The sequence below is a fragment of the Pipistrellus hanaki genome (genome assembly GCF_964339955.1).
Source record: "Pipistrellus hanaki genome assembly, chromosome: 1".
Classification (NCBI taxonomy): Eukaryota; Metazoa; Chordata; class Mammalia; order Chiroptera; family Vespertilionidae; genus Pipistrellus; species Pipistrellus hanaki.
The window spans coordinates 203717741-203731395 of NC_140503.1; the positions used below are offsets into that span (position 1 = coordinate 203717741).

The window sequence follows — 13655 nt, forward strand, 5'->3', positions numbered from 1 at the left end:
ACCACCCCAAAGCTGTCCCTTTTGGGATATTAGTTTTAAGCTGGTTATTCAGAAACAGGAGACTCAGAAAGGACCTGTGGCCTTGCCCCTTTCCTGCCTAAGAGAGTCAGATGAAAGGGGCTGGTCCAGGAAGGAAATCTTAACACCTTCACCTTAGCAGCTGGTAGGAAGGCTCCAGGCACATCCCCCCACCCCATTGTTTCTGCCTTACTTAGCAGGAATTTGCCTGGCACATGTGTTCTGCTCTTCCTCTGCTACCTATAAAATGCCTGTTTCCTTTGAAACCTCAGGCTCCGGCCTCCCTTTCTCCTTTGTCCATAGTGGCCTCTAAACCTGAACTGCCCAGTCCGTTTCAGATCTCATATCCTGCGAACTACCCCCCCTCCCCCACTCCAGAGAGTGCATTCGTGATAAACGTACATTTTTCTCCTGTTAATCTGCCTCTGCCAATTTGAATCAGCCAGAAGAACTTAGAAGGTGGGAGGGAAAGAATGTTTTGGTCCCATAATAGTCTTTCCACATATTAACATCTTAAATTGATTCTTGTGTTAAATATGTCAGATATAAGTTGTAATTATTGTCAAGCCTTTTACCAACATTACTTTGTTTTCCATGGTTACGTATGTTTATGTGACCTTGCCTATCATAAAGTACCTGGCTTGAGATAATCCCTTTGTTCATCATCGCCTACAGTATAAACTTCCTGGGGACATGGATTTTTTAAATCCGGTGAATAAAACTGTTTTATTATAGGGACAGCCTTGAATCTGCCATCATTGCTTTCAAAGTCAGTCACTTGTAAACTTTCTTATTGATAACTCATTCTCCTTCACATTCTTCTCATTGTGGATCCCCGCCTGGGGGCTTGTTGAGAACTTCCGGAACATATAATAGAACCAAGAGCTGCTCCTTAGTAATTAACTGAAGGCGATCTCTGTCCGTCTTGTATAATGATCGCCTTCTGGCCACACAGCCACCCACTCACATCGCACCTGTGCACACGCTTCCCTTTGCTGGGAATTCTGTTCCTCCTGACTGACCTGGCAAAACCCAGTGCCCATCTTTTCTCCTCTGTGGGAGATCTTTGCTGACTCCATTCCCCCTTCCCTGTGTGCACAATGCCCGTGCCACCCTCCACTCACCCCGCACCCCGCACAGACCTCCTGTCTTGGCCAGTGCTGCTAGGGCACATCATTCATCAGGCACCACCCACTGGTCTGTGTCCAGCTCCCTAGCTTTGCATTCCCTGGGGAAGGTGTCGGTCCTCACGGCCTTTCATCCTCCCAACGTAAAACTGAGCGAGACACAGCTCTGCTCTCACGGAGCTTTACCGAAAGGGAGGCAGGGGGAGGCTGGGAAATGTCCCTTCCGCTTCACTCCTTCTTACCACCGTGTCCTCCACTAGCCGGTGGCAGTTGGGGTCATAGTGGCAAGATGGTATTCAGAATTGCCAGGAGGTGGTTTGTCAGATTCCAAGAGGCCCATTTCAGAATCGTTGTGCCATCTTAATTTTAGATATAACACTTTATTTATTTTGAAACTTCGAAGGACATGGAAGGCATTTTTGTCCAAAAGGTAAGCATAGATGTTGTGAAAGGTAAGCCTTGCTCCATTCCCCACAGAGAGAGGCTAGCCCTTTCACTTATTTCTTTGGAGGTTAGTCCTGTTCAAATGATGAAAAGCACGAGTAGGACGTTCAAAGTGAGTGTGGTAAGAGCTGGTTATGGAAATTTTCACTAGAACTGGGCTTTCTGTTGACTTCCAGGGTTATGGAATTATTGGCATTTTGTGCTTTTCTTAACATTGATTTTTTTAAAAAATATATATATAAGGTGTCAAATCCAGTGGCAAGGTTCAGGCTGGAGGAGTGACAGGTGTCATTACTAGGAAAGTGCTTCAGTTTTCAAAGCCAAGCCTTCCGCAGACCCACTGAAGTCGGGCCCTGCCTCTTCTGTTCATGAACTTGGGGAGGCTCTAGAGTCTGAGAGTGGAGGTGAGGCCATGCACACAGCCCACACACAGTGCCTTGTACTATGTTGCCCATACCTGCAGAGACGTCTGAGGTCCTTCCAGACAATGTGTCCTGGGGCACAGAAAGGCCAGTGAACATTTCTGCCCTTCATTTCACTATTTTTATTCCAAAAAAGACTCTCAAGAACTGCCTTATTGCTCTAGCCTAGGGGTGTCAAACTCAATCAGAGAAGGGGCCAAAATCTAAAATCCAGCCTAAATCGCGGGCCGAATGGTTTACTGAACAGTCATAAACTGACAATGTCATAAACTGACAGCAGAGTGCAGTGATGACAGCGCGGTGCGGGCCACATTGCAAGGCCTGGCGGGCTGGATTTGGCCCGCGGGCCTTGTGTTTGACACATGTGCAGCCGGTTTGGCTCAGTTAATAGAGCATCAGCCTGCAGACCAAAGGGTCTCAGGTTTGATTCTGGTCAAAGGCACGTACCTTGTTTGCAGGCTCCTCCCTGGCCTGGGCCTTGGTTGGGCTCATGCAGGCTTAGACAAGCAATGTGTTTCTCTCAGATCAATGTTTCTCTCTGTCTTCCCCTCTCTCAAAAAAAACAATGGAAAAGTATACTCAGGTGAGGATTGACCAAAAAAAAAAAAAAAAAGCAAACAAAAAAGAAAGTGCCTTATTAATTAAGCAGACGGTTATTTTGAAATAATTATTTTTTTCATGTAAATTCTTATAAAACTTTACTCTGAGAACGAATTTTAAATTGAATGGCTGCAATGTGTAAATCCCTGTTTTTCATGCATTTTTGTACAAAGATCTTTGCAGTGTTGCCAGTGCAGGTGCTTCTGCAAAGCTCCTCCCTTAGGTGGGCCATGAGTTTAATGAGACCCTTGTTTTTTAAAAAGGAAGTAGAAAATACTCATCTGTATTTCATGGAGTGAAAGTATTATTTCAGCGAAAGTTTTCTTTTGGGTGTTGGAGTGTGTGTATAGGGGTGTGTGTGTAGTGACTTGTAGTGTAAAGTGTATTAATTAATGACTGAGTTGTGGTCAGTAATTAAGTCCTCTTTGGGTGTTGAGCTGCTTAGTAAGACTGTTTGCTCTTCTTAAAACAGTGAACATATGTCGGTCTCTGCCACATCAGAGCTGCACTCTGTTTGCTACAGAGAAAACAGGAGGAACAAACCAAAGAATGAGTCTTCCGTCCCCAGGAAAGTGGAAAAAGCCCAAAACCCCAGCGTGGGATTTCTTGTTGAGGCATTTTCCGTATGCTTTAGTTCCTTGCCATATTGTCGTTTTCTGCCGTCTGTTATTTATATAATGGTCAGTCTAAACAGAGGACATATTCATTTTATGGCCTCCCCATAAAAGTGAGATAACTGTCAAGTGAGAGATCACGTTTACTGGGTGAGGTGGGGGTGGTGGCAGCGCCAGAGGAGGAGGAAGTGGGGAGGCGGGACCAGAGAGGGACAAGGCCTGGCTGTCAGTCAATAGAACAGGTTTTCCTTATGATATAGAAAACATATTCCACAAGCATTGTGCTGCTTTGAGTTTGGCCACAGCTTGCATTTATTTTGAAACTTCAAGTGGCACTTAAAGGAGAACAAGAGATTTTTGTGTTTTCAAAAGGGAAACAGAGTGGCATATGACACTGTTTTATTACTTTCTTGTCACACTTCGTATATTTCAGGGAAATTTTCCGTAGATATTACTTAACACTGCTTGAGTACTTTACGGTTGTTTGAAATAAAATTGAATAGTGATTGCCTATTTTATCAAGATGCCACACAATTGAACCAAAGATATGAAAGTACAGTACTGTTCCCAATGGTAATATATACTCAGAGCTTTTAATTCTTAACACCTTTTCAAAGCTAGCAGTGAGTAGACATGTGTGGCAATGTCATGCCTTTTTGTAAGTTTGATTCATTAAATGCCTATTTTGATGACGGCAGGCAAACTGGAAAGGATGAGTTAGCACACAGACAATGACAGCAAGGCCTGTGCCCGGTAAAACAGTGGATGCGAGCGAGCTTGGGAGGCGTTTTGCCTCCAGAGCTGTGGCTTCCTCGTGTTAGGTAGGGGCGACAATAACCACCCAGAGCGTTGGGAGGAGTGAGGAGAGAACACTCATGCCTTGCCCGGAGGGCCATAAGCACAGGAGACATCCTTTGCACAGCCCCTTCCAAGCCCTGGGCCCATGTCATTCAGAGATGCTGGTTCAGCACCTCGCTGGGTGCCAGGCTCGGGCCACACCAGCACAGGCTTTCTGACCTTCAAGGAAGGATGAATGCTTTCAGGGTTGCGCCTTGCTTACTTTTTTAGGAAATGATCGTATTTTCATTTGTAAAGAATTTGCCGAGACCGGTTTGGCTCAATGGATAGAGCGTCGGCTTGGGGACTGAAGGGTCCCGGGTTCGATTCCGGTCAAGGGCATGTACCTTGGTTGCGGGCATATCCCCAGTAGGGGGTGTGCAAGAGGCAGCTGATCGATGACTCTCTCTCATCGATGTTTCTAACTCTCTATCTCTCTCCCTTCCTCTCTGTACAAAATCAATAAAATATATTTTTTAAAAAAAAGAAAAAAAGAAAAAAAAAGAATTAAGAAGATGCTGTACCTATGAGAAAGGGTAACATTCGAACAACAAGCACAGTACTTGGGTCACTTTTCCGCTTTTCTAAACCGGGAAAGGAGTTTCTGTTGGTTGTATACAGTGCATCCCAACATCCAAGGATGGGTTCTTTCCACCCAGCTGCTGTTTTTCAGGTCTCAGCCACTGTTTCACTCCCACTTTAATGTGGGATCTATGGTATTGACAGCTCCCCGTTATGAGGTCAGCACGCAGTGTGAGAAGATGATTGCTGGCCCACGGAGTTTATTGGCTGGTTTAATATGTGAAGGGAAGGCCCCTTAGATTTTAGATCCTGTTGTTTACCATAAACAATACTATTGCAAATTCCTCTAAGCCAAAGAAAGGTGATTATACTTTTACTAGAGACCCAGGGTAAGGAATTCGTGCATGGGGGGTTGGGGAAAGGGAGGGTCCCCTCAGCCCAGCCTGCACCCTCTCCAATCCGGGACCCCTCGGGGAATATCCCTCTCACTAACCTCCCTGCTGGCCTTGTCACTCCCCACAGCCTGCTGTTCAGTCATTTGGTCACCCCTCTCAAACCCCCCTGTTGGCCTTGTCACCCCCCACAGCCTGCTCAAATGTTCAGTCATTTGATCACCCCTCACTAACCCCCTTGTTGGGCTTGTCACCCCACTTAGCCTGCTGTTCCGTCATCCATCGGTTGTTTTTGGTCTTGATGGCCCCTAGCTTTTTATATATTAGGATTCTGCAAGAAAAGGTTGTCTTCATCATCACTTTCTCTGTGCTTTTGCTCATGTTTCCTCCCGAGCCTGGCGAGTTCCTTTCCCATCTCCCTATCCGCCCACCTCCCACACCTCCTCTCCATGTGGCAGTAGTTCCTCATCTTCTCAGATGTTAAAAGGGTCTTCTCTCCTATGGGGCTTTTTCTGAGACTCCCCAAGTTGGTCTGGCTGTCTTCTCTCCAGGGCTCCGCTGTCCCCTGCATCCATAGTTCTGCCACGGCGCTATTATCAGGTCCCTGTCCGTTACCCACATGCTGGCGTCTCTGCTGAAACTTGAGTAAGCTTACTGAGGACAGGAGCCCCCTCCACACACACATATATGTATGTATATGTACATATACCATATACACACAAGAATGTGTATATATGTATATAGATGGGGAATATATTTTTGAGACATCTTGCAAAATACTGATAAAATTGTCCTGTTCAACAGAGTGATATAGTTTGCAAGGGCTACTGTACCAAAGTACCACCAACTGGCTGGCTCCGGAGTGCAGTCCTGGAGGTCAAGGCGTCACAGGTTCATTTCTTCTGAAGCTTCTCTCCTTGGCCTGTGACAGCCGTCTTCTCCCTGTGTCTTTGTGTCACCCACCCTGTGTTGGTCTCTGTGTCCACGTTTCCTTTCTAATAAGGGCGCCTGTCATACTGGGTTAGGGTCTATTTATGAACTCATTTAACTTAACTACCTCTTTAAAGACCCCCAACTTTAAATGCAGTCATTGTGAGGTACTGGGGGCAAAACTTCGACATATGAATTTGCAGAGAGGGGATGCAGTTCTACTGGTAACAGTTGTGTAGGCAGTTCATTGACTTAAGGATACACGGAACATCATGTGTGAAGGCATGTATAGCATATCATGCTTGTGTGTCAGACATGCGGAAGTCCCTGCGGAAGTCCCTGCTCTTAAGTAACAGAGTTTGAGAACCTGGGTGTGACAACTTCTCCACACCATCAAAAGACTACACCCACCTTCTATGAAATATACCATAGTCCTACATTTAATGGGTGAAAGGGTATAATGTTACAAAAAATAGGAAAGATTGAAGTATGAAAGAAAGGGGGAGATATACAAACATTAGCAGTTCCTCCTCCAATCCTATCTAATAAAGAGGGAATATGCTAATTGATCCTTATGCCGTTGCAAAGATGGTGGCGCCCATAGCAAATAAGGAGAGAATATGCTAATTGACTGCCATGCCTTCAAAGATAGCAGCACCCACAGCCAATAAGGAGGTAATATGCTAATTGACTGTCACACCCTCAAAGATGGCAGTGCCCAGTCTCCTCAGCCCCACTGGGTTGGCAGGTGCACGGCCACTCCGCGCACCTGCCTCTGGAGTCCCCCAGATCCCTCAGTCCCCCAGCCGCCCAGGGCTGCCTGAGGCTCAGGTAACAGGGCTGGCGAGGCTTGTGTTGCTGGCAGTGGCAATAGCAGAGGTGTGATGGGGGGCGTCGCCTTCCCCTGATCGCCGGGTCACCTCTTGCCCCTGAGGACTCCTGGACTGTGAGAGGGGGCAGGCCGGGCTGAGGGACCCCCCCCCCCCCCCCCCCTCCAGTGCATGAAGTTTTATGCACCAGGCCTCTAGTAAAGAATAATGCCTTCTGAATATAGCAAGTTCAGATATACTCAAAATTGTGTTAAAGTTAGTAACAATTTACATATTTTAGCTCAATGGATATTCCAATCCTTCCCATCCATGAAGCACTCTGATAAACAGGAAATAGCAAATTTATAAAGAGTAAAGGTACAGTTTTAAAAAGTTTTATCTAAAAGATATCTGCAATATCTTTAAAGTTTGAGGAAGTACTCAGAAAGCTGAATCAGATCTTTCATAGCCACAGTCAAGAGCAACTTGCCTTTTGAGTAATTGACTTCTGTGGGTGGTAAACCAAAGGCTCTCAAAGAAGAAGTACAAATTTACACTTTGAGAAATGTTTTTCATTAAAATATGGCTCATATACACAAGTAGGACTATCAATTTGTTATTCTCATAGTCAAGTTATGAGAAATGAACTTCCTTCAAAGTTCTGAAGTTCCTTGTTTACATTTTGATCTACAATTACAATATTTAAAGCATGTTACAATATTTAAATTACAATATTTAAAGCATGTTTATTTATGTTCTGTTTCCTTCTCTCCTTTTAAAATCCAGCTCATGTTTTTTGGGATCTTCCTGTGCCTGGATGCGTTTCTGTACGTGTTCACCCTGCTCCCGTTGAGAGTGTTCCTGGCACTGTTCAGGCTCTTCACTCTGCCATGCTATGGCTTACGGTAAGTGGAACACCACTATTTCCAGTGTTAAATTGTTTTTACTATTTATAGTTGTTAAACTAAATAATCACATGGGTAAGTTTTGCAGAATAGGGATAATTCATATGCTTTCATTCACACTTTGGTCTTTAATGCATAAAGTAATGCTTTTTATCTTTTTAATGAATGTTAGATAATAGGTTGGTGTAATATTTGTACTTTGTATACACACATTTGTTTTCTGAATGATTCTGAACCTGACCTTGCTTTGGCAGTAAATGAATGTTAAGAATGTGGGTGGGAAGAATAGGAAGGGCCTTGGACCTGAGAGTCAGTGACCTCACTGCCACTGTGCACCTTTACCCTGTACCTCAGTTTTCCCGAAGTCCCTTGGCTGTCTGGGCAAGATCTATAAAGTGAGAGCTGGATTCTAGGTGGGGAGCTGGGGGCCAGGTGCTATCAGAATCTCCTGAGCTGTTACTGTAGGGGTCCCTCCTCCATCCCTTTTGAGAGTAACTGTCTTGTGGCTTAGGGACCCTTAGCGACCGGTTACAGGTGAGACTCCCTCTGATTTGTGAGAGGGGATAGCTCTGGAAGACCACTGTCAGAGTGGGAAGCATCAGGCGGCCCTCCGGCATTGATGAGCTGCTGAGTTGTGGGCAACTCTTGGCTTCTCTAAGCCCGTTTCCCCATCAGTAAAAAGGGGACATCGAGAGCCCAGCATCTTTCACCACAGAGACTGGGAGGCACACAGAGAGTCCCCAGAACGGTGCTGGTTCACAGCAGACTGGAACAGATAGCAGTTTCCTTCCCTTTCTTCTCTATCAAAACTGGGAACAGTAAGATGAAGTGTGAAGCTTACATGAATCCTGATGCTTTACTGGGCCTGAGGTTAGAAGATGCCTGGGTTTCACAGTTCTCTTTCTTTGTATAGTTATGGCAACATATGTCTGCTCTGTGTATTCACTCTCTGTAACAGTATGATCTAGTTCTCAGCATAGCTGTCCATGGTAATTTCTCACAAGCATCTCTTTCCTAACTACATCTCATTCTGAGAAAGTTTTAAAATGCTGTGATTGACAGTAATATGTAAAGTTTAATATAACTGTAAAGTAGGTGTCTATTCCATGATATATAAAATACACAATTAATAAAGTTATTATTAATAACTTAACCATATAAACAGTTACAAATATTGGTCAACATACAGAATTACATGTTGATACTTTGGAAGACTAAAGTCACGGAAGACAGTCTTTTAAAGTAGCAAAGAACATATACTTAATATTTAGTAAGTACTAAATAACACATATAAGAAACCCTTCCAGTATATGTGGAAAAATTTATTGGTTATGATGATCATATTGTGAAAAGTATACAATTTTTTTGAAAAATTGCACAGAATAAAACAGTTCTAAGAATTAAGATCACATCATTGTTATATGTGATATTTCCATTCTGTAATCTTATCCCCTCCCCCCCTTTGGAATGAGATAATTGTTCCATATTTTGTTAATTACAAGTTAATCAGCTGGGAGAATCTTTTTAGGAATTGACCATCAACTTTAAGGCATTCAAGTACATCCTTTATACGTTTGGAAGAATTTTTAAGAGGCCCTATTGGCAAACCTCTTATAAGACATTTGTAGCATGGTACTTTAATATTAACAAAGCCTAACTGCCTGTACCATTTTCTTTTATCACTGTTGGGAGCTCAGTAAATCACGATTATTTCAGTTACCTTTTCAGAAGTCCACAAAAAAATCTAATAAGACATTACTAAATCTGAATCTTCACTTGTGATGACATAAAAGGATGGGCCCATGGACATGCAGATAAAGCCTGGGGAAGCTACCTGACATAAAACAGCTAATGCCATGGAGGGATTTTCACGTCTACATGTTGAGCTAGATTACTTTTTGGTTATTCTTTGATCAACCATGTGAGTCAAATTTGTGTTCTAGCCATTTTTAAGTGACTGGCTTTTCAAGACATACGTTGCATGTGGCGCTGACATGATGAGGTAAAACACTGAAAAGACCTGTCACCTAAAAACTCTCTTCTTCTTTGGGTCTGTTAGCACACAGTGGAGTTCACTCAGTGGGGTTTTCCTGAGGATTTCCTTTTTAGGGCTCTTATTTGAAGACACATTTTGTGGTACTGGCATCTACACTGTGTCATTGCTGTGTGTCCCTGTCACTTGGGGAAATAGGATACCAAGGTTGCTTGTGAGAAGTCTTTCATTGTTTGTCCTGAAAACTAAAAGAGGTTTAGGAGGGAGCTGGGAAATCTCCAGTCCTCTACTTCCGTTTGCTTTGTTGTGAGTGGCCAATAGTCCTTGGAGCCAACCTTTTCTATATATTTTAAGATAGTTTTTAAAATAAAGATGATTGGCTTGTATATTACTTTATACTTCTCAACCTAAATGAGTTTCAATAACATTTAAAAATAAAATTCAAGTGTTCTAATGTCAAGGTTTTATAGCTAAAATGACACCAGAGGGCGAACTATAACGTCCTACATTTAAGACTCCAATAAGTTTCCCTGTGCCAAATAGTTCTTGCTATTTCAAGAACCATTTGGATCAACTGAAAAATTACATTTTATGCCGTCACTGATAAATATATGCTATCTGTGAAATGAAGTTAAAATTACACATCAGAACTTCAGCTATGTTAAAATAATCTGTGCTATTATTAATGTTAAGTTTAATAAATTTCAAATATTTTAGGAATATAAGAATACATTTTACTTATTAAGAAATAGCCAAATTCTGCATTCTTACAGCTTTTCTTCTAACATTCTCTATTCTCATTACAGCTTATTTCATTTGCCTATAGCTGACTCAGGTTCCCCTTTTCAGCCAGCAAAACATGCTCTTTCCCTCAATCTGACTGTTTGTTCAAAGGGATAAGAAGAAATTAAAGAGATCAGCAAATAAGTAGACTATATTATTTGTTTTCTTTTTCTGTCTCTTCTATTTCAGTCTTCTTTCTGTAAAAAAAAAAAAAAAAGGGAAATAAAAAATTACTCTCTTCCTAGTCTCTTAGTTCTTTGAAATTATTCCCCCAAAGGGGGAAAGGCGGATATTTGTCCAAGGAATCCACATGCTAACATGGAAACAGTAACTCTTTGTAGTCTAGTACTGTTCGCTTCCATCTCACACGTGTAGTCGGATAAACGTTATTGCCGCCTTTTCGCATCTAAGATTAGCGTCCTCACCTCCTGCCCTTGCCGAGTTCTATGTGAGACAGTATTTATGAGAGGCTTTTGAAAGCTGGCAGCCTCCAGATTTCCTGCTGTAGAATTCATTCTTTGAACTTATTTCTAAGTCTTCTGCTACCTTGCTGTGGTTTGGGGGTTGGGGTTGGGGTTTTTGCTCCTGTGTCAGCTAAGTGAGTAGACAAGGACTCTGCCTTTCTCTGTGACCAAGGGCCAGGGTCTCTGCAGGTGAGGGCCCTCATGGAAACCCGGCCTTCATCACGGTGCTCCATTGTGGGCACTTGGCCAGCTTCTGCCTGTTCAGATACTGCTCACTTTATGACTTTGGCAGGTGATTAGCTTGGCTTGGTAATGGTGTGTGTTGTCTGCAAAGGATGCACTGCTTTCATAAAAGTTGTGTCTCTCCTTAGTAATCTCAAGAATACTCCTTTGAAAACTGATCCTAATGAATGAACAGTCTCGCAAAATCTTTGGCCCCTCCCCCCCCATATTTTATTATTGTAGACTAAAATAAATGAACACTCATATTCTCTCAGAGCAGATTCAATTATGTATTTCTTCCCTCTCTCCCAGGTAAGGTAGTGTCATTTTAGAAAAGCATTCCAGATACTGCTTGAATTAGGATAATTTGTTAAATAATGAGGACATGGAAAACAGAATTAAGTTTTGATTCATTATATTGTATAAGGAATCCGTGTTTCTTGGATAGAGTATTAAAATATTTGTGTTAAAGTATTCTGTGATGCTAAGACAGGTATCAAACCTAATTTTTACTAATTTACTTACAAGATCTAGAATAACCGGTTGTATCAGTGTTTTAAATTTGCCTGGCATTTTTGGGACCCCTCTTTCCTCCTAAATCTTGTGACTTCATAACTGTAGAGTAGTTTTAAGTAATAAATGCTAGACTATTTAGCAAGTGAAATATGTAAGCACATTTTCTGGTTGTTTCCACCCTGGTTTTTAGGCATAACTCTCATTTGAGGCTTCTGTTTTAAGAGGCTATAGTCTTTTTTTTTTTTTTTTTTTTTTTTTTTTTTTTTTAGCTTTTGCAACTCTTAGAAAAGCTCTTATCTCCCAGAAGAAGTATGAATTTAAAATGCTTGAGGATTTCTCTATATGCCTACTTCCTTCAAGACAGTTCTCCCTGAAATTGATTTCATACACACACACACACACACACACACACACACACACACACAATTTTTCTCTATATACACATATGCCTTAATTTTGCCCCGGGCTTCATATCCCCCAGGAGCACGTGTAGGGAAACAAGTTTGTGGTCAGCTGCCAGGGCTGAGCGGCACGGCTGACTCAGAGAGCAGTGTGTTTGTGTATTAGAGTCTCCGCAGTGCCAGTGTTGTTGTCCCCGTTCCCTCACATGGCGCTCTCAGTAGCGCAGCAACATTACAACCTTCTCTCTCTCTTTCTCTCTCGCGAATCAGACCCAAGGGAGGAGCACTTTCACTTCCTTTATAGAGTGGAATGTGGTGTCACAGGGACTCCTTGTGGTGAGTAAACCCTGATTTTTCCTTCTATTCTCTTGGCCAAATTGACCTCAGTGCAAACAAATATTAATTATAATGAAAAAAACAAACCCAGCATAGGCAGACATACCCGTTTGGGAATGGACATACACTGAAGAAAATGTGGTTCCCCGGCCGTACTTTCTGGTAAAGCTTTGTCCCCATTTACACAGGATTTCACCATGATCTCACCTAACACAGGCAAGTCACCCGGTAAAATGGTCTTTGGTGACACATTCCGGCCAGACTTCATAGCAGCCTGCACAGCAGTCAGCTGAGCCTGCTTCCTGCCATATAAGCGGCTCCTTTTGTCTCTCCAGACGGCCAGCATGGCTTTGTAAGGCCAAGAGCTTTTTTCAATTTTATTTGAAATTATTTTAAAGCCCAAGGGGAACTTGAATCAGTGTAAACATTTAGTAGTTATTCTGTCATGTGTCATGAAAACTTAAGATTTAAAATTTTTTATTTTTCTAATCAAGAAAATATCCTAATTTCAGTGCTCTATTCCAATTTAACTTTAAAATTATAGAGAGACTTTTCTTCCATAAATGAGAACTATATTTAATATTTTGCATTTCAATAGGCCTTATAGTTTTTTCTTTCTGTTATACCACATGTAGCTTAAAATGTTTAAACAGAGAAAGAGAGAAAGAAACACCCAGCCTACGTATTGTGTAATGCAATGTCCCATGGTGATACCTCGGCATGTTTCAACAGCCATTTCTCTTGCTCATTTGTGTTGCCTCCTGTCCTGCTCTTTCTGCCTGAGACCAGTTTTTCCTTGGGAGCAGACTGTCCTCTGCTAAGCAGGGGCGAAAGCCTGCCCGTGGCCATCCTGTGTGCGATGTCACTGTCACTGTGCTCCTGTTACCCGTGAGCCCGGGGAGGCAGCAGGAGCCTCCGTTGGCGCTGCTGCCAGTCTAATGGAAGTATTTGAATGAGTAAAAGATAGCATGTAGACATGGAGGAAATTTGGTTTCTGGAAGAGCGGTTTAACTTGAAAATTTAAGTTCTGTTGAATGTCTTGTTGAATATTCCCAGTGCTCACAGCCGGCGTGTAAATTAGATCAGTGGGTTTTTCACTCTGCTCAACAGCTTACTCACTTGTTTCTGCGTTCCTGTGGGATTGTCAGCATTTGCCAGTGACTACAGTTTAACAGGCGTTACAAGGAAGAACTTTGCCCTGAAACTTGTTTAAAGCCAGTTTAGAGTTGATTGCAGGGCTGTTGATAAGCTTCTTTCCGAGTTGGAAATGCTTATCAGAGTGTTATCTAAAAATATCCTGGCAGAGAAGAAAACAAACAC

At 42.6% G+C, this 13655-nt stretch overlaps 1 protein-coding gene across 1 annotated transcript in view; it reads left to right on the top strand.

The window, feature by feature from the left end:
• TAPT1 (transmembrane anterior posterior transformation 1) overlaps positions 1-13655 on the top strand; it is a 56673-nt gene that overhangs the window by 18055 nt on the left and 24963 nt on the right. Inside the window, exon 3 of the mRNA XM_084872103.1 lies at positions 7502-7620. Coding sequence (XP_084728229.1) covers positions 7502-7620 — 119 coding nt within the window. The remainder of the gene's footprint in view (positions 1-7501; positions 7621-13655) is intronic.